Below are 21,076 nucleotides of genomic sequence, written 5' to 3' on the forward strand. Positions count from 1 at the left end.
CTTAGATCATGCTTACTAAGAAAACTGTGTCTTTGGGACACTCTCTTGATTTGCCACCTGATCATATAATATTGGCTGTCTAAAGGCTGTACTGAGCAGCACATCAGATGCAGTGTATTTGGGCCAGGCTGACACAAACACCATGGTGAGGACTGCAGTTTAAAGCTGGGATGTTCACTGAAATTCAGTGGAAGTTGGGAACCTGACCCCCTTCGACACCTTTGAAAACCCCCAGCATCTGTGCTTAGACAGAACCAGTGCTGGGTGAAAATGCAGTCTCAAGCCATGGAGAGGTTTCTGCAGAGCTGTTTCAGTTCCTCTGGGGCTTGCAGAGTTCAGTTTCACTGTTAAGGAACCAGGAAACTCAAAGCAAAAAGCGCAGCAGAAGCCACGTTTTGTCTGGCTGCCGGCTGAACACCCTGCAAAGCCACTGGTTTCTCAAAAATTCAACTCAGAACCACAAATCGGCTCAGGCTCACTTAAAACATGACCCAGACTCACCAGCTTCAGGAAACCTAGATTTGTCCCCACACTCGGCTCTAATGCTAATACTGGACATTCAGAGGAACAAGCATTTTGCAACTCAGCTCCAGGAATGGAGGCTATATAGCCAGTGCCATCAAAATTCACTATTTGCCACTCTGCAGTGATTGCGATCCTGTGGGATCTTCTGCTAAGGAAGATACCAAATCTACAGCAGTCACCTGGGGTGGTGAATCCTAAGTGTTTAAAATGGTGCCCACTGTGCACTAGATCCTCAGCTGGAATAAACCATCAAGCTCCACTGAAGCCAACAGCATTGTGCTGAATGACAACAGTGGAGGATCAGGGTCTTGTCATTCCAATGACATATAAGCTGCGCAGTAGCTGGTCTGTGTAACCACGTGATCTCCTTACCAGTTATTCTTAGTCTCTCTAGCTCCCTTTTCTTCCTGTGTGTGCAACACTCATTTGTTGACCTAATTTCAAGCTACTCTACGCTCTCCAGGGCAAGGACTGCCCCTTCCACTGCATGTGTGCACGTGCGAGCAGAATCTAGCTGAAACCACTGCCTGTCATGTTGTTATTGTCTCACTGTTTCCTTGTACTCCCCCATCCGTATCCATCTGTTGTCCCTCATCTCATATTTAGACTGTGAGCTTTTTGGAGCTGGGACTGTCTTGATGCTCTGTGTTTATACACAATGGGGTTCTGGTCCCAGGGCTACCGGAATACAAATAAATAACAATGGGGTACCAATCCCGATTGGAGCCTCTAGGTACCACCACAATACAGATACACAAATATAATCATTAGAATTTAGACTTGACCTCTCCTTTATCTACAACAGTTGATTCTCCATTTTCACAAGGCCTCTTCCCCTACCAGTTTCTACACCACTTCACTATTCCCCGTGCCTGGGCATAGGGAAGTGTCCTTTAGTGCTGGCTTTATTACGGCTCTTAAACTGACAACTCCTTCACACACAACTATGCAGAGCATCCAAGAGACCGTAAGAGAGCCAGGGATCGTCATAAATCAAAACACACTCCCTTTAGACCAGCCTTTGTTTATTCCCAGAGGTCTGCTCACTACTGCTGGGAAAGCACTTCCCCCTGCCCAGCTGCCTCATGCTTGCAAAGTGATTTTAAAACCAGAGCTGTGAGCTTTGAAGAGGATCCTTTGTAAAGGAGCACTGGGATTATCCAAGTTGAATACAATTCACTCCCACCAGCTCCCTTCTCCCTAGAAAAGTAGGAAATGCAAAGCAAATAGTGACATATTTAGCACAGCTGTGCCCAAGGGAGCTAGCCACTGTCACAACAAAGTCATCTACTTGGAGCATAAGGGGTGTGTTTAGTTTTAAGGGTTTTTTTTTTTTTGGTTTGTTTTTTTTAAATTCTCCAGCAAAAACTGTAAAACAGATGAATCACTTCCAGATGTAAATATTTATATCACTACTAGGAATAAGTTTCTCCCTTAGTCCAATGTTAACAGGCAGATTTTCTTTAGAAAGCCCTTGCTCTATTGCCATCTGGTGTAATTGTTTTTTTTTTAAGAGAACAAAGTTATAGGAACGTCAACCCGAGGGAAAGAACACAGTGACGTTTTCATTCTAAGGCCTGATCATGCAGGCCCCTCCACCCCCGTCAAGATCAAGCCTCCTCCAAATGTCAACTGGAATCTTCTATGCAGAGTGCTTGGAAAATTTGTTCTTGACAGAGGAGCTTGATTTAAATGGATCACTGGCAAAGATCAGTCCAAAATCTACCTCTCAATGATTGCTAGAGGAGAGAATGGAGCAAATAATTTGCAGTGAATTACTTATTCAGCAAATGTAGTCTGTTTTCCACAGAGAACATTCACAAGCCAATTGCAACTTCCTTAAGTTTATTATCCAAATTAATATCCTTCTGCATTTTTTGTTCTATGGATTTGCTGTGAATATTCAAAATGTGAACCGAGCTGCTTTTCCGCAATGGGTCAGAAAAGTCAAATAACATTGTTTCTGTCCTCTGATTGGCTGCGCATGCAAGAACTTTTGTTGCCATTAGCCAAGTTTGCTTCAAACTTCCTGGATGACTCGAATGTTTCTGGGAAATGAACACAGAAGGGGTGCAAATAAACTCAATTCATTTTAAAATTCAATAGAATAGTTACAGAACATTCCCAGCATTATTCACGCAGATGTACGGAAGGATTTGGCTCTTGCTTATACCGATATGCGGGAAGGATTAGATAGGAAGGGAATTTCTTGGTATTTTGTACCAAGTACCACTTTGTTGGTAAGCAGTTATAATCAGCCTTGACATGGTGACAGAACAAGATCTGGAAGATGGAGTTTTTCTTCTGCGCAAGTCAGATTTGGGTAGTTCCAATACAGTTCCATGGATCCATATGTATTGTTTATATCTCAATAATGCCCAAAGGCCCCACTCAGGACAAATGTTGTGCTGGGCATTATACAAACAGAGCAAAAAGACAGTTTACATTCTGAACAGACAAGACTGCAGAAGAATGGGCAATATAGTCATTATTTGGCCAGAGGAAGGATGGTCCAGTGGTTAGAGTACTAGACCGGGACTCAGGAGACCCTCAGCAATCCTATGTTCTGCCACCGACTTCCTGTGTTGCCTTGGGCAAGTCACTCAGTCTCTTCCCGTGCCTCCGTTCCCCATCAGTGCAGCAGTACTGCACTACCTCACAGGGATGATGGGAGGATAAATGCATTTTAAAAATGGTGTGGTTTTCAGATACTACAGTACTTTGGGTAGAGAGAATGATTGAGAGTCAGTGGGTCCCTACACACGTTATTACTAACATTCTTGACACTTACAGCCCGCCCCAAAAATGACTACTACCAAAATAGCGGCAAACCATTTCTCTTCAAAGGCTTCCGCTGGAATTCCCTGCCTCCAATGCTCTTTCCGCCTCATGTTTCACTTGTTAGGGGATTCGTTTCAGGAGTGACATGGTTAAAACCAGGTTTTAAACGGTAAAAAGTTTTCAAAATAAAAACCCCCATTCCCCAAATAAAGAGTTACGCTTACATTTGAAGAGCGTACAGGAAATAGGCCTCATGCAAGTCAGCCCCAGGGATCTGAAGCCTTTTGTACAAAGCCGGGTGTTTCTCCCACCTCTGGAGTTTGTTTTGTCTAATACAAAACAGGAAAGGTTTAGGAGGTTTTAGACCCACATAACAAACCCGTAGAGACCTTTCGTTAAAGGATCCTTTTCAAGTCTTGCTTCACTAGAGGGGAAGGGATTTGTCTTGTTTACTCAAGGTCCTAAAATACTCCCTTGAATTATGGATCACAAAGCTTGTGGGGGAGTCAGACCCTTTGAATTGCTGCAGGTTTGGTACAGGATCACAATATGATCTCCCACATGGCTTCTGAGACTTACCACAAACTTCAGCCAAGGAAACCATATTCCCTAATGGGATAAGAAGTGAGACACTGACCTAACAGATAGATGAAATGTCTTAGCTTTGAATCAGCTTCTCATAATAATCTCAAAGGATTCCAATACATTTAGTGGACTATATATATTCAGCACTACTGGTACAGCTACCCCGAGGATGGAAGGAGGTAAACAAGAACGCAGCAATGAGGGAAGAAACATTTTGGCCAAGGAGACCAGGCAAAACTTACAAAACATGCTATTAGATATTTAATAGCGAGACAAGAGATTTTTATTATTGTTTTAAGGTCTCAGTTGGACGACAGACTCTAGATGGGATTCATTAGTTACATCAGTGATGGCGGTACATAGAGGAAGTCGACATCTCTGGCTACAATCCTTTATATCGCTCCGGCCAAGTTTTAAATTTGGTGCCTAAGGATAGAGAACTGAATAAATGTTGTCTGATTTCAGTGGATCCTCTCCTTACGCTGAAGTTACCGGGAGCTGAAAATGATCAGACCCCTTTGAATAACAGGCCACATTTACTTACTACCACATGTAGTTGGATGCCTGATTTTAGACACCCACATTTGAACATTTTGAGACCTTTGTTCTTTTCTGTTCACTTAATTCTTCCACTGTGCAAAAAGACTATTTGTTTTCTGCAGCTTATTACAGATCACATGCCTTACTTTCCAGCTAGGGAGGAGGAATGGACAAGCCAGAACACCACAGCTGGCTAGAAGATTCTCCCATAAGCCATAACCCCGGTAGAAGGTAGCTGCTCAGATCAAGTCTTCCCTGCACATACTTGCCTCGCACTGTTTCTCATTCAAGGGCTCGTTTGTGACCAGCAGTCCGTGTTCTCTGTTAACACTTTTCGGCTCCCACTACCTGGCTCTGAGACTGTCAGATAGAGACTGAAAGAACTCAGTGATACACGAGCTTTTTGGGGAATGGATCATAGCTTCATACTGGTGTGGAAAGCTGCTGACATACTACTGGCGAGACGTGTGATAATGATATACTTCATGGTAAATTTCCCGTTGCTACCATAATGCCCGGCCTATTGGGGATATAAACAAACTACAATGTAATTGTCAGAGTGATTAAAAATTGGCTGCCCATCAGGATGCTTCATACCAGAAGCAGGTCCCCTCCATGCCTCCACTCAAGCGTTGGGTGTTTCCAATTGGCTCAAAAAGGTTTTGTAAATGTGAACATACAATAAATCAGCAAGTCAGCATTCCTGACAAAACCCTCCTCAGTGCAGAGCATTTCCACACAGCACAGAAATATCCACCGTGTGCTATGGGGACAGAACAAGGAGCCTAAATGTGGTATTCCAGATCAGAGTGGTTTTTCTTTAGTGCACTTCCTACAACGTGCAGACAGTGTTTCACCATTATGTCTTTGTCAATGCTGTTAAGACACACTATTGGAAAAACAGCTGTCTAGGTGCTCTGCCAAGAGCATTGACTTCCCTGCTATTTGGAGACCAAGCACCGTGATTATGAACCACTCCTGTCTCCACTGTGCACTCGGGTTGGTTGTTTCCACAGTACCACCCTGACGCTGCTTTAGAACGCCAGTGCCTCATTTGGTCTCAATGAAAGGATGTGAAAATTAAGCACCATGTAATTTTCCAGAAAGATGCATCTATGATGCTAAGCTATTGGCACTATAAATCTTCCAGTTGTTTACCTACAACACCAGGTAGGCCCATCGTTAATCTCACTTCTGACACAAAAGTAACAAACACACATTCAAGATTAACATCTAAAAACAAGCAGGAGGTTGATGCAACAACCATATTTACTACACTTGAGCTTATGCAAAAGCAGTGATGAATAATTCTTCCAATCTTAAAGGCTGGGCACCCCAAATCTAGGTTCTGCTCCTTCTAGAACAGTGATTCTCAACCCACGGCCCATGGGTTGCACGCGGCACAATTAGCACATAGCTGCAGCCCAGCTGTGTACTAAAAGGCGGCAGGGTCTGGGGTCGGGGCTGCTGCCTGGCCCCACAGAGTGTGTCAGGGTCAAGGTTGGTGGTGGGGTGGGGTTGGGGATGCCACCCGCCCCCTGAGGCTGGGTCTGTGGTTAGAGTTGGGGCTGCCGCCCGGCCCTGCAAAATAGGGTCAGAGTTGGATCAGGGCAGCCGCCCGGCCCCGCAGAACAGCATCTGGGGTCCCTGCCGCTCAGCCCCACTACCGGGGCTCCACTCCTTGCCCCACTCTGTGGAAGGGTCCCTGGGCTGGGGGTGCTGGGAATAGCAATGGGGGGTGGGAGAGTGCTGTGGTTCTCAACCTGCGGCCCAGGTATCACATTGTGGGCTGCATATGCAGACCACAATGATTAATAGGTTGAGAACCACTGTTCTAGAAGAGAACTCTCCTCCTCACCAGAAACGTGATCTTGGCAGAGATTTTCAATGGCATAAATGACAGGTACCTAACTCCTATTGACTATCAATGGGAGTTAGGAACCTAGTTGCCACTTTTACTCATGGCGTAAATTGCCAATACATCATATACACACACACACACATTTTAGATAGATAGATAGATAGATAGATAGGGAAAATGGACATTGATACAGTAATGCAACTTGCACGCTAAAGCACTTGAATGCGTCCTTTGTGCTGGGTTATAGCGTGAGGTGCTGAGCGTTCTCCACTCCCATTTGCCACTTCCCGCGGGAGACGGCTGCAAGAATAGGTATGACCCAATCTGATTCTCCGTAATATTCAGCCTAAAACTTCCTGTAGTTGTCACCCAATATTCCTCGCTTTTACTCCTTGAACCACCCTAATCAATTTCCTGCCCTCCACCCCTCACTTAGTCATCATTCCTGGACACTAAACCTTTCCTTGGAAGAGAGTCCCTCCAGCCTCTTCGTTGTTTCAGTGGCTTTCTGCTGAAATCCATTACATTTACCTAAATCTTTAAGGTAATAATGTGTCCAGATGTTAACACAATATTCTGGGTGCAGTCTCATCGGGCTAGTACAGAAACTAACGATAGTGCTCCATTATTATTGATTATAAGTATTGGAGTGGTACCCAAAGGCTCCACCCACTGTGCTGTTTGTTCAACATAAGAACGGCCAAACTGGGTTAGACCAAAGGTCCATCTAGTCCAGTATCCTGTCTTCCAACAGTGGCCAATGCCAGGTGCTCCAGAGGGAATGAACAGAACAGGTAATCATCAAGTGATCCATCCATCCCCTGTCACCCATTCCCAGCTTCTGACAGCCTGAACACTGCTCTCCATCACCTCCCTCATCCTCTGCCTAACCCCTACACTTCTCCTGCCACCTGCACCTTACCTGCCAAACACACAGGGAACCATGGCTCCTGCCCCAAATATCTGACACGTTAATTTTGAAACAAAAACCTACAATCTTGTACCATGAGCACAGTTTGGGGCTAAAACTTAAGGCCACATGCTCCCGACCATCTAAAGAGATGCTCCCCTCGGATGACAATGGGCCACTTTCCTGTACCATTGTTCATTTACACACAGAGCAACAGTAATTTTGCGAGCATGCAATTCTGCACCTATATTATGCAATAATCTGGCCCTTAGGGATAGCTCAGTGGTTTGAGCATTGGCTGCTAAACCCAGGATTGTGAGTTCAATCCTTGAGGGGGCCACTTGGGGATCTGGGGCAAAATCAGTACTTGGTTCTGCTAGTGAAGGCAGGGGGCTGGACTTGATGACCTTTCAAGGTCCCTTCCAGTTCTAGGAGATGGGATATCTCCATTAATTATTATTATTATTAAAATAGCATCAGTAGGATTCAGAGTCAACTCCTGGTTTAGACAACAGGAGCAGTTCACATCTCCCAGGGTTAATACATCCCTGCATCCATCCACTCATATTAAAAAGGGTTATCTTTGCAACTTTAAGGGCTAGATACTTTAATAAATGAACACTTATATTCTGCTGAACCTGAATCCATCAGAGGACTGAATAAATACACCTCTACCCCGATAGAACGCTGTCCTCGGGAGCCAAAAAAATCTTACCGCGTTATAGGTGAAACCGTGTTATATCGAACTTGCTTTGATCCGTCGGACCGCGCAGCCCCGTCCCCCATGGAGTGCTGCTTTACCGCATTATATCCGAATTCGTGTTATATCGGGTCGCGTTATATCGGGGTAGACGTGTACATGCAGTGAAACAGGCATGACACTCCTGTCTTAAATCTTTGTTTTGTGTGTTTATCTTAAATAAAAAAAAACCCCTAAGTCTAATGGACATTTAATGAACATGATATAGCATTAAATATTGACTCTCTGAGCACAACCCAGAAATCACGTCTGCCCCTTTCTGGAGATGAAGATTAACATGGCTATATAATCACTAAAGTAATATCATCTCTTATCTGTCAGATCTACTATTGCCCCAGGTTCCAGGTCCCTAGCTTTGGAGACCTTCTACATGATTTAAAGGAGAACTGTTGTCGGTGTTCTGCAGCACAGTTTCTTTAGACCTTTCGCTGGGTAATTTACACGTAGTAAGATTTTCTCCACAATAGTTAGTTCAGTGACAAAGCACAGCAAGTAGTTTTGTGAAAATTAGATACTATTAGTGGAATTTCTTTGGTCAAAGCTTTAAAATAATTAGGACTGAAAGTAAATACACTTGGTATGACAAGTGAATCTGGTGCGGCATCAGCATTTAAGAGAGAATAATTCAAACAAGGGGAGCTTAGAAGAGACCCCTGAAATATACAATAAGACTCAAGGTGACACTCAGGGTAGTTCTAGGAAGAGGAGGGCAGTACAAAAAATAGCTACTTCTCTCCTTCATTCTCATTTTTCTTTTTAATGTAGCTGCCAGTTTCTTATCCTACTGATTTCACAGCTCAGAGAAGTTACAATTTTGCTTCTAATCTTGTCTTCGGTGAAGCATTAAAATAAATCAACTACCCTCTACAATAGATACTGTATAGTGATTGGCTTTATTTACTAGGTTATGGTGAAGGGAAGGAGAAAATCATGCGACATGAGCCAGTTGGTCTTTAGCAGTAGCCTTTTTATCATGTAATACAAAAATACCATTACCCCACAGAAGTGCAACTAAATAAAGCAAAGCATGAATCCTCATACGGTTTGAGATTTGGTCAGATAAGCATATGGAAATTTATCCAAATCTCCAAGTCAGGAAATCTAATAGCAAAAGAGTCTCCAGACAAATTTCCATGCCTTCCTGCTAGGCAGGAAATAATCAGAGACCAGAATATCATAGAGCTATTTTGATACTTCCGGGCTCAGCCAGATCCACATAAAACGTAGCCAGAGAAAAAAGTTTACTTTCCCACTTAATGAAACTTTATTCCACCCCTACACTGCTCCTCAAAAACAAAAACAACCCCCCCCCCAAGCTTGGTTCAGATTCAGCTGGAATTTCAGATTGAAGTATAAAGTTGGTTTCTATCTTCCCTAGTTTTATGTCTTCAGAAAATTGGAAAACAAATAGTTATTAAAAAAGCCATTTATGAGGCAAATGTAATATCAACCCATTAGATGACAGGAAGGTTCTGCATTTTGTACAGCAAACATGATAGATCAGAGGTTCCCAAACCGTAGTATGTGCACCACTGGTGGTATGTGAGCTTGGCATTCCAGCCATTACCTTCACAACAACTTTTTAAGAGGTGGTACATGAACCAATCAAGCTTGGGAGCCGCTGATGTAGATGATGGAATCACAAGAGGGATTCAGCGGGCCCGAGCCTTCCAGACAAATTCTATCGTCCATAAGAACGAGTTGCTTTTATGGAAGCCACACAATGATAAAATGTTTTCGTGCCAATGATTAAACTGCAGCCTGCTTCCTCTTTCCCCTCCTACCAAAATGAATGGTCACAGAGAGCACTCTATTGGGAAGCAAGGAGAAAGCCAGTCATGCGGTGCTCTGCTGTACCCGTGAAGCAGTCGTATGGAACAGACTCCAAGAAGGAAGAAGAAACGGCATGCCAATACCCTCAGATGGCCAACTGCCATTGCAGCTAATCGGTTAATGGCTACAATGTACACTCAAACTCCCAAGAATTAAACACAACAGACTGGCCTGCTGGCAAAAGCCCTACCTCAAACAAAGGACTGGATCCATCTCAGACTTTTCAAGATGCCCATCAGCAGAGGCACAGAATAAGCAAGCATCAGAAGAAACAGGATTATCTCCAAAAACTGGCTTGCGCTACCTAGTTATTTATAAATGCACCAACCATGGCCCAGAGGTGCATAGAGCCAGTGGTGTTTGGTTAGCCACAAAAGAAATATATACTGGTATTGATCCACTGGGAAATAACCAACCAACCACAAAGCAGTTTTTTAGGATTGCCGTTTTTTTTAGTTTTTATGTACATCACCACAATATTGCATTCTTGCATTGCACGGCACGTGTAAACATTGCGTCTCAAAATGTCACCCGCCAAAGATATTTTCTTGTGTTGCATTTTTAAATACCCGTGCCTAAGTCCTAACAGCGAAAGGAATCTAGGACCTTGATCTAAAAGCATGTGTTTCTATTGCTTGAGCTAATTACAGTGGCTCTCAACCTTTCCAGACTACTGTGCCCCTTTCAGGAGTCTGATTTGTCTTGTCTACCCCCAAATTTCACTTCACTTGAAAACTATTTGCTTACAAAATCAGACATAAAAATATAATTGCGGACTTTCTCATTTTTACCATATAATTATAAAATAAATCAACTGGAATATAAATATTGTACTTACATTTCAGTGTATATTATATAGCGCAGTATAAACAAGTCATTGTCTGTATGAAATGTTAGTTTGTACTGACTTTGCTAGTGCTTTTTACATAGCTTGTAAAACTAGGCAAGTATCTAGAGGAGTTGGTGTTTCCCCTGGAAGACCTCTGCATACCCCCAGGGGTACGTGTACCCCTGGTTGAGAACCAGTGAGCTAAAAGACCAAGTCCATTAAGTCATAGGCAGGAACATATTTCTTATATGATTCAGCCACATAGAAGGACGAAGACACACACTAGCTAGGTTAATGTGCGTTACAGAAAAGTCTTGGGGGCCCCCAACGTAACTTCTGAGCCTTTCAAACGCTCTTTAGCAGGCTTCATGGGGAGCAACAGTGAGACACTAAAATCAGAAGGATTTTGGAAATTTCAGGGCAGGCGCCTTTCCATAGCAAAACAGTGCCCTTCATAAGAGGATCTCTAAGTACTTAGCAATTTATCAAGCTTCCCAGCCCTCTGTGAAGTAGGTAGGTTGATGAGTAAGCCGAGATACATTGAGATTAAATGACATGCCCAAGATCACGCACCAAGTCATGCTGTGCATGTCCTAGGGATAGCAGACTTTAGTCTCCAGGGCGGTCAAACCCAGCACAGCCAAATGGATTAAAACGTGAAGCTACTTACCATTGGTGCACCACGATGGCCAATGATGGCAGGTTTTGGTCCCAGATCCTTCTTCTCCATTATACAAGGGGAAGAGACAGTGAGGGGAACGAGGTAAAGTGCAACTACGACGGCAAAATATGCAGTGAATATCAACATCTGTGAAGCTGAACACAAACGCAGCCAGTGAAAATGCTGGTTCAGAACAAATCGCTCCAGAAAAAACAGACGCAAGACATAGTACTACTTCTCCGAACATAATGGACAAACCATAGCAATTCCCTCCAGCTACAAAAAATAGCAATGCTTTGTATTTGGCCAGTGATGCATCCCATTCCAGTGTCTCAGAGTGCTTTACCCCATTTTACAGATAGGGAAACCAAACACACAAAGAGGTTTAGGATAGGTCTACACTATAAATCCTTGAGCAGCACAGCTGCGGAGCTGCTGTAATGTTGCAATGTAGACATTTGCTATAACAGAAGGGGTGCTTCCATGCCTGTAGTCAATCCGCCTCTCTGAGGGTTTGTTTACACTTGAAAAGCTACAGTGGCACCGCTGAAGCTGCGCTGCTGTAGCACTTCTTGTAGACACTACCTACGCTGACAAGAGTTTTCCCAGCGCTGTAGGCAGTCTACATCCCTAAAAGGCAGTAACTAGATCAATGGAAGAATTCTTTCAGGTACTGAGTGGTGTCTACACTGGGGCTTAGACAGGCGGAACTACATCGCACAAGGTTTGAAAATTTTCACACCCTGAGCAATGTAATTAAACCAACCTAACTTTGTAGAGTAGACCAGCCCTAAGTGACTTGCTGAAGGTCAGCGAGAGCCAAAAGTACAATCCAGCGGTCCTGATTCCCAGTCTTTTGTCTCGGAGGTGGAGAGATGGACGGACTGGCAAAGCCCTGGCTGGGATGATTTAGTTGTGGTTGGTCCTGCTGTGAACAGGGGGTTAGACACTAGATGACCTCCGGAGGTCTCTTCCAACCTTAATCTTCTATGATGCTATGACTGCATCACTTCCAAGCCTGCACCAAATTAACTTTAATTTTAAATCAGTCTAATTAAACTGGTGCACACCCATAATAATGTAGGCACATTTAAATAGCTTTAGCATAATTTGTTAATTTACGTGCAAACCAAACTAACAGCAAGCAAGGGTTAAACTGGTTTAGCTGTGTTTACATTAAGGAGTTGCACCAGTTTGAAATTAATTTAAACAGATGCAATTTTTTTTTTTTTTTTAAATGGAGACCAGGCCTTAGAAGTTCTTTTGGATGTTTGAGGGGACATAATGTCAGACTCCAGAGGAGTTGTAAGTAATCAACTCTATTACAAGAAAGGTGGGCACAACAGAGGGATTTCTGGTGGGATTAAAAAAGGGGGAAGATACTCTGGGATGCACTGAGGTGGCAAAGAACCATAGGGTGTAGTGTTTGGTGGGGACAGTGAAGGGGACATTTGTATTGTTTTGCAGTCAGTAGACACCTTGAGTCAGACAGTGCCCCCTAAGAACATCAGAACAGCCATCTTGGGTCAGACCAATGGCTGATCTAGTCCAGCATCCAGTCTTCCGACAGTGGCCAATGCCAGATGCTTCAGAGAGAATGAACAGAATAGGGCAATTATCAAGTGATCCATTCCTTGTCATCCACTCCCAGCTTCTGGCAGTCAGAGCCTTAGGGATACCCAGAGCATGGGGTTGCATCCCTGACCATCTTGGCTAATAGCCATTGATCGACCTATGCTCCATAAACCGGGGTCAGCAACCTTCGGCATGCGGCCCATGAGGGTAATCCGCTGACAGGCCGTGAGACATTTTGTTTACGTTGACCGTCCACAGGCATGGCCCCCCACAGCTCCCAGTGGCCGTGGTTCGCCGGTTCACCATGGTTCGCCGTTCCTGATGGGTCGCATGCCGAAGGTTGCCGCCCCCTGTCATAAACTGATCTAAATTTTTTAACCCAGTTATACTTTTGGCGTTCACGGCATCCCCTGGCAACAAGTTCCTCAGCTTGACTGCACTGGGGCAAGAAGTACTTCCTTTAGTTTAAAGAACAGGAGTACTTGTGGCACCTTAGAGACTTCATCGGAAGTGGGCTGTAGCCCACGAAAGCTTATGCTCAAATAAATGTGTTAGTCTCTAAGGTGCCACAAGTACTCCTGTTCTTTTTATGGATACAGACTAACACGGCTGCTACTCTGAAACCTGTTCCTTTAATTTGTAATAAACCTGCTGCCTATTAATTTCATCAGGTGACCTTGGCTCATGGATTATGAGAAGGGATAAATAACACTTCCTTATTCTGGTTTTTTTTTTATACCATTCATGATTTTATAGACCTCTCTCATATCCCCTCTCGTCTCTTTTCAAAACTGAGCAGTCCCAGTCTTTTCAATCTCTTTTCTACAGAAGCTATTTCATACTCCTAATCATTTTTTGTTGCCCTTCTCTGTCCCTTTTTCCAATTCTAATGTAACTTTTTTGAAATGGGGTGACCAGAACCACACACAGTATTCATGGTGTGGGCGTACCAGGAATTTATATAGTGGCATTATGATATTTTCTGTCTTATTATCTATCCCCTTCCTAATGGTTCCTAAAATTCTCTACATTGGCTCAAGAGTACATTTGGGTCGCATTTTAGGGATTTTCTCTACAGTCATGAGCGCTAGAAATGTAGCTTTCAATTAAAATATAAGACTCACATAATTACTTGACTTCAGGAGCTGGGGCATTAAGAGAAACAACAAATATTGCAAGTCTCACGATAAAATCTTGAGCGTTGGCAACACCAGTAGTCTATGGCCGATTCAGGAACAAAACCCAGACCTCCTGACCTGTCCTGTCCTGTGCTTTGCAAAGGGCAGCATTCCTTTGCCTTCCAATGACTTCACTCAAATGAGAAGGGAATCTTTAGAAGATGGTGCTGACAGCCACTGCAGAGGTACTCCTAGCTCCCTACCGAGTTGCATTAGTTAGGATGACAGGTACTTGGAACTTGATGGGATATTAACAGTCACTTGAACCCAATGATACCGGGGTTGTTTCTTGGGAGAAGCAACAGCCACGGGAACAGTCTGGTTAATGGTTTGACTGTAGATGTTCAGTTCAGTTGCTTACTCTGAATTATAAACTGCCCTTTGCTTTTGCCATCTAATATCCTTGTTCAAGCATGCACCTACTTGTCAATCAATTAGACTGGAATGTAAGTGTGGGAGAGAAATTAGTTGACAATGAGATAACCCCTGCTTGGGCTCCAGTCCTTCCTGAGTGCACAGGAGATCAGTAAACTAGGTGCCACCGTGAGGTACAGCATCCCATAGTCGTGGTGGTCTGGAGCTAAGTGACATCACTGGAAACTTCTAGGTAATTCCAATTTGCTCTGGATTACTCTATAGAGGCTCTTTCCACTTGGATTTCCCTGCCCCAGAAGTATACATGATGATTCCACCAAGCCTCGACTAGCCCATATTGTCAGGACGAAAGACCCTTTCCTTTCCCATCCACCTCTGCTGATTGAGCTGATGCGGTTCAGTGATCTAAATCCTGGGCAAATACCAAATGAAATACATGTGCTAGGACAGATTTTGATCACTGACCTGCATGAGAAAGGTCAGTATCACTCAGCATAGATCACAGGACGTGCACCATTGTGAAATGGGATTGAAGCCGAATCTCACCATTAGCCACAAATGCTGGGAAATTTAAAGTTCATTTCCAGGAAGCCCATTAATCTCTTTAGAAAACCACACTCATTTATCCTCACAGAGCAATGTGGGAGGCAGCCGAAGGCATCACTTTCCTTTTAATACCATGAATCTTGGGACCACATTCCTCCTGGACACAGAGTGCTAACCGTGGTGCAGAGTTTAGGAGACAAAGGGAGAAGTCTGTTTTTATAACAAGATGATGGCGGGTACTGCTCCAAAGTAGCCTGGCAGAGTTTGATAAAGGATCTAAAGTATTTCTGAGTTAGAATGGGAAGTGTTTGTGGTTACAGAAAACCAGACACACTACTGGCCTGTACATACGCCGTGAGGAAGGGGAGTCCCAGCAAACCCTGTTTATGGGTGGAATTGGATGAATCAGGGTGTACGTGATGGAACAACAGCAAGCCTTTCACCTATAGGGTCCAGATGAGTCGTGAGCAAAGTCATTGCGGCTGTTAAAAGACACGTGCGGTGACAAACGGTGTTGCAATCTCAGTCCCATTTCTAGTGACCATCCCACTGTGTGGAAAGTCACATGTGCGATTCCCCTGGTGGAGTTTCCTAGGAGTTTTTCCACCTAAAGTTGCCCCCATCCACTCCATGGACAAAGCTAGGGGGTTGCCAGCCAGACGCTCATATCCTGGAGGACCTGCCAGAGGCCAGGGTGATTAGCGTGAAGGCCCTGTGCCTCCACAGTGGTTCCAGGCCCTCATGCCCTCACCACCACCTCCCTGTCAGGAGTGCCCCTGCTGATCGCTGCTCCTGGCAACCTACCCTAAGAGTGTCTTCACATCACAGAAAAGAGTCCACTTGAAAGTTAAGACAGCACCAGTTTAAGTAGATCCCCCCATGGGGCTGGTAGGGGATAACACCCGGGCTGGAATCGTCCCCAGCCTGTCACATCCTGCTCATGTGTAGATCCTTGATGCTGCCGGGGCTCTTTGCGGGGCTGAGCAATGGGAGAGGGAGGGCGAGGTGGGAGAGTCCATTGCAGGCAGCACCCAAACTTGTGCGTCAAAACGGGCAGAACTGTGCGTGGATGGGGATCCTCCATGCGCAGAGGCTGGTGTCTGTGCTCCACACTGCAAAATCGCCACGGCTAGCTCCTTTGCGACATCTCAGCAAAGGCCACAGGCTGAATGTACGCAGCATCTGAACTAGCGTCTCGCCTCCCAAAAGCAGTTCCTTCAGCTCAGCATTACGTCCCACTGGAGGGTGGCCTTGTGGGTGGCTCACCGGACTGGGACTCACAATAAGATTCTATTCCCACACCACAACATTCACCAACAACTAGCTCCTTGTTGGAAATCACAGCCAGCTTCCTACATGATCTTGGGCAAGCCACAATCTCTGCCAAATTGGGGATGCTGTATAAAAACAGAGAGAGTGCATCAGGCATCTCTCATCCAACTGTTGTGTTCCTGTTCTGGAGATGACTGGAGCCCTTTAGCCTTCAGCCTCTTTCACCAACAGTAAGTTGCCTTGATTGAAAAATAAAGATTTCACATTTGATGATCAAATCAAGGCGGCTAGAAAAATCGAACTGTAGTTTCTCAGCTCGGTGGAGTCTTTATTTGCTTGTGCAATGAAGATCTTGGGGGAAAGTGTCACTTAGGTAAGTGAAGGGGATCGTTCTCTTCTGTAATCACCAACAGACATTTTATACTCTGGAGGCACACACAGACAATGCTGTTTCTTGGAGTAAGTTTCTCCTCTCCTTTCTTTTCTGCCGTGGTGAGGAGTCCCATCCTCCCCACCCCATTTTATCTTGTTTCCTGAACGAGTTCATTGGCAGAGCTCCTCCTGTCTCCTCATTGCTTTTATTGCTTCTTTTAATCCAGTGTTTTGTGTTTGGCCTTGGAAGCCTTCTGGGTGAGTTCTAAGAGAGGAAGGAACTTATAAACAACAAGAGCTATAAAGAGACAATTTATTTTGAGCTGTATTTTCTGGATTTGGGAAAAAGAACAGCTAAAGAGTCTGATTCCCGAAAAGGGACAAGAACAGTAGACTCCTGTGCCAATGACAGTGGGCAACAGCCGGTACGTCTACAAATGACTATGGTCAAGTGGGCAAGACAGATGCAACTTTCTCCTTATGCTGAGAATTTGTGTTCGTATTCCTTACTTTCCCCTAGCAGTTTCCATTGATGAAGTGTTCTTCACTTCCTGTCTTATACTGCAGCGTGATGTAGGTTTGTACCACTGAACAGCTGCTGCATTGTACCCCTGAGGTGGCTGCATTTCAGTGATGGGTAAAGCGATCCCTGTATATGCAAGGCATTTTGTGATACTGTGGTGTAATAGGGGAAGTTACTCTATGAACCACGCCTTAGGCTGTTAAAAAGTTTTAATAAGAGGAAATAGCAGAGCTAATAAGTGGCAATTTTTCCTGGCTTAGCTAAGAGCACAATACAGAGAAGAGAACTTCAAGGAACACGTACTATCTACTACCTCCCATCTTGACTGGCAGAATAATTACACACTGTATTTTATTTTATTTTTTCTTTTCTTTTCTTTGTTGAACACGTACAGCTTTTCCATTTGTAAATTAAACGACACCACATTTTCCTTTAGAGAAGTCTCTCTTAATAGGAATTCTTTACATGTTTAATATTCTTCCTCTTGCTCAGCCACTGCCTCCACATACTCAACACCTACTTCTTGGCAATCTTTTGCAAGTGCCAAACCCTCCCAAGACTTGCATTTCACACTACCCTTCAATTACTAATTGAAAGAATTTTTACAGCACTGGCATAGTAATTTTATAGGCTCTACAACTGAACCCTTCAGAAAATATATTTGATATTTGCTGAAGGCAAAGAGAGGCGGCTAGTGCCAGGTGAACTGAGGGAATGGTGAAGGCAGCAGAAAGGTCCAAGGCCCATGAGATCAGATAGATTACACATGAAGCTAGATTAGAGGAGAGGCAGTTTAGTCTAGTGGACAGGGCCCTGGACTAGGAGTCAGGAGACCTGGGTTAAGAACAGCCATACTGGGTCATATCAATGGTCCATGTAGCCTGTCTCGGAGAGTGGCCAATGCCAGATGCTTCAGAGGGAATGAACAAAACAGCAATTATCAAGTGATCCATCCCGTCATCCAGTCCCAGCATCTGGAGGTTTAGGGACACCTGGAGCCTGGGGTTGTTGCCGCCCCAAGCAGCCAGAAAAAAAACCCCACGATCGCGACCTGCGGCACTTCCGCTGCCACTTCGTTCTTCAGCGGCAATTCAGCGGCAGGTCCTTCCCGCTGAGAGGGACCGAGGGACCCGCTGCCCCAAGCACCAGCTTGCTACGCTGGTGCCGGCCCTGGTTGTGGCCCTCACCAACTTGGCTAACAGCCACTGATGGACCTATCCTCCACGAACTGACCTAATTCTTTTCTGAACCCACTTATACTCTTGGCCTTCACAACATCCCCTGGCAAGGAGTTCCACATTTCATTGGGTGAGGAAGTACTTCCTTATGTTTGTTTTAAACCTGCTTCCTATTTATTTCATCAGCCAACCCTTAGTTCTTGTATTATGTGAAGGGATAACACTTCCTTATTCACTTTGTCCACACCACTTGTGATTTTATAGACCTCCATCATATCCTCCCTTAGTCGTCTAAGATGAACACTCCCAATCTTTTCATCTTTCCTCATACAGAAGCTGTTCCATGCCCCCAAATCATTTTCGTTGCCATTCTCTGCACATTTTCCAATTCTAATACATCTTTCTTGAGACGAGGTGACTAGAACTGCACGCAGTATTCCAGGTGTTGGCGCACTATGGATTGATAAAGTCACATTATATTTCCTGTTTCATTATCTATCCCTTTCCTAATGGTTCCTAACATTCCGTTTGCTTTTTTGACTGCCGCTGCACATTGAGTGGATGTTTTCAGAGAACTACCCACAATGACTTAGAATCATAGAGTATTAGGGTTGGAAGAGACCTCAGAAAGTCATCTAGTCCAACCCCCTGCTTAAAGCAGGACCAATCCTCAGACAGATTTTTACCCCAGTTCCCTAAATGGCCCCCTCAAGGATTGAGCTCACAACCCTGGGTTTAGCAGGCCAATGCGCAAACCACTGAGCTATCCCTTCTAGATCTCTTAAGTTGTAACTGCTAATTTAGATCCCATCATTTTATATGCATAGTTGGGATTATTTTTCCAATATGCATTACTTTGTACTTATCAACATTGAATGTCATCTGCCATTTTCTTGCCCAGTCACCCAGTTTAGTGAGATGTCTTTGTAATTCTTCATGATCAGCTTTGGACTTAACTATCTCAAGTAATTTTGTATCATCTGTAAACTTTGACACCTCACTGTTCACCCCTTTTTTCAGATCCTTTATAAATATGTTGACCAGCACTGGCCCAAGTACAGATCCTTGGGAGACCCTGCTTTTCATTGAGAAAATGGATCATTTATTCCTATCCTTTGTTTGCGATCTCTTAACCAGTTACAGGTTCGATTCCCATCTCTACCACTCACCTTTCTGCTCTTTCTACCCTGTGTCTCCTTAGATTATGTTCTTTGAAGCCTGCACAGTGTCTCACTATGCATTTGTGCAGTATATAGAGCAGTGGTTCTCAACTTATTAACCACTGTGGGTCACATATGCAGCTCTCTGTGTGTTACATGGGCCTTATCCACAAAATATATAGACTACCTGTATGGCCCTGAGAATGTCACATAGGCTGTAGCAGCGTGCTGATTGGGCCACAAGTGGCCTGTGGGTTGAGAACCACTGAAAGTAATGGGGCCAGATCTCAGCTGGGGCCTGTAGACACTACTGTAATACACCTCTACCTCGATATAACGCGACCCGATATAACATGAATTCGGATAGAACGCGGTAAAGCAGTGCTCCGTGGGGGCGGGGCTGCGTACTCCGGCGGATCAAAGCAAGTTCGATATAACAGGGTTTCACCTATAATGCGGTAAGATTTTTTGGCTCCCGAGGACAGCGTTATATCGGGGTAGAGGTGTACAAGCAATAAGCACACGAAGGCTTTTAAAAACAAGGATGGTATTTATGAACTGAAATGAATGGGGAGCCAGTGAGCTGTTTGGGTTGAGGGTTTTGTGGTGATACTGTATATGTAAGAACACCACGCTCCAGCAGAGTGATTTGTAATTAACTTCTTTCTTGCAGCTGGCAAAATCTTAAAAAAAAAAAAAAAAAAAAAAAGGGGCTTTAGAAAATGCTTTTTCACATCCTTCCATTATAGCGTGCATCTACTGGCAGAGAAACAGTGAGTGGCTTACTACTGCCTGACTGGGCCAGCCCACTCCTACTTCCATCCAAGTTTGTCCAGTAACCATAACCTCCCCCAGTTCTTCTGAATGGTAGAGGGTCTGCAGATCTGAGAAAGTAGCTTCAAGGACACAAATCCTAGATCAATCGGCTGTTCTTGACAATAGGAACATGTCAGCCGACAGCCAATCTTGTTCTTTAAAAACACATCACTCGGAACGTATCTCAGCACACACGCAGACAGCGGTATGTGGGCAAACAAGGTGAAGTCAGGTTGGTACTCACTGGCTTTTTCTGTTCTTGCAAATTGCCCAGCTATCAACCAAGACAGGGCCGTGACTGCAGCCAGGGCTCCTATGTGCAGAAAGGGAGCTGTGGCCTAGGGGAACACAAACAAACAAAGGACTGAATGAAAGGTATTTTATAGGCAGTGTCACTTAACTTTTCAAACAGTTATTACACACACACACACACACACACACACACAGAGTAATCTCTCAAGACAAGCTCTCTCGGCTGAACAGTGAAGTCTCCACACGGTATCTGCCTACCCTATTCTGAGACAGATCCCATGTGCTCTTTAGCTGCTGCAACAAAGTGGCTCTACGTTCATGGAGGACAGGTCCAACAATCACTATTAGCCAAGATGGTCAGGGACGCAACCCCATGCTCCAGGGGTCCCTACACCTCCATCAGCTTTTGTCTGTACCCAGTTTCAGACATCACCACCCTTCACCTGCCAGTGTGGTTTGGACATCAAAAAATGCAAAGCGGTGCAGTTCTGGCACTCTGAACACAAGTGAAAGGCCAGTGTGAGGTTCCCCTGCTGCTGCTATC

General features: G+C 44.5%; 1 protein-coding gene across 4 annotated transcripts in view; it reads right to left on the reverse strand.

Annotated features, from left to right (window-relative positions):
• LOC117871309 (glycerophosphodiester phosphodiesterase domain-containing protein 5) overlaps positions 1–21,076 on the reverse strand; it is a 322,284-nt gene that overhangs the window by 47,301 nt on the left and 253,907 nt on the right. For all 4 annotated transcript variants that reach the window (XM_034759158.1, XM_034759156.1, XM_034759157.1 and 1 more), the window contains 2 exons: positions 20,525–20,618; positions 11,295–11,440 (listed from right to left, as the gene is read on the reverse strand). In XM_034759158.1, the coding sequence (XP_034615049.1) occupies positions 11,295–11,440; positions 20,525–20,618 (240 nt within the window). The remainder of the gene's footprint in view (positions 1–11,294; positions 11,441–20,524; positions 20,619–21,076) is intronic.

This window comes from Trachemys scripta, chromosome 1 (assembly GCF_013100865.1).
Source record: "Trachemys scripta elegans isolate TJP31775 chromosome 1, CAS_Tse_1.0, whole genome shotgun sequence".
Taxonomy (NCBI): Eukaryota; Metazoa; Chordata; order Testudines; family Emydidae; genus Trachemys; species Trachemys scripta.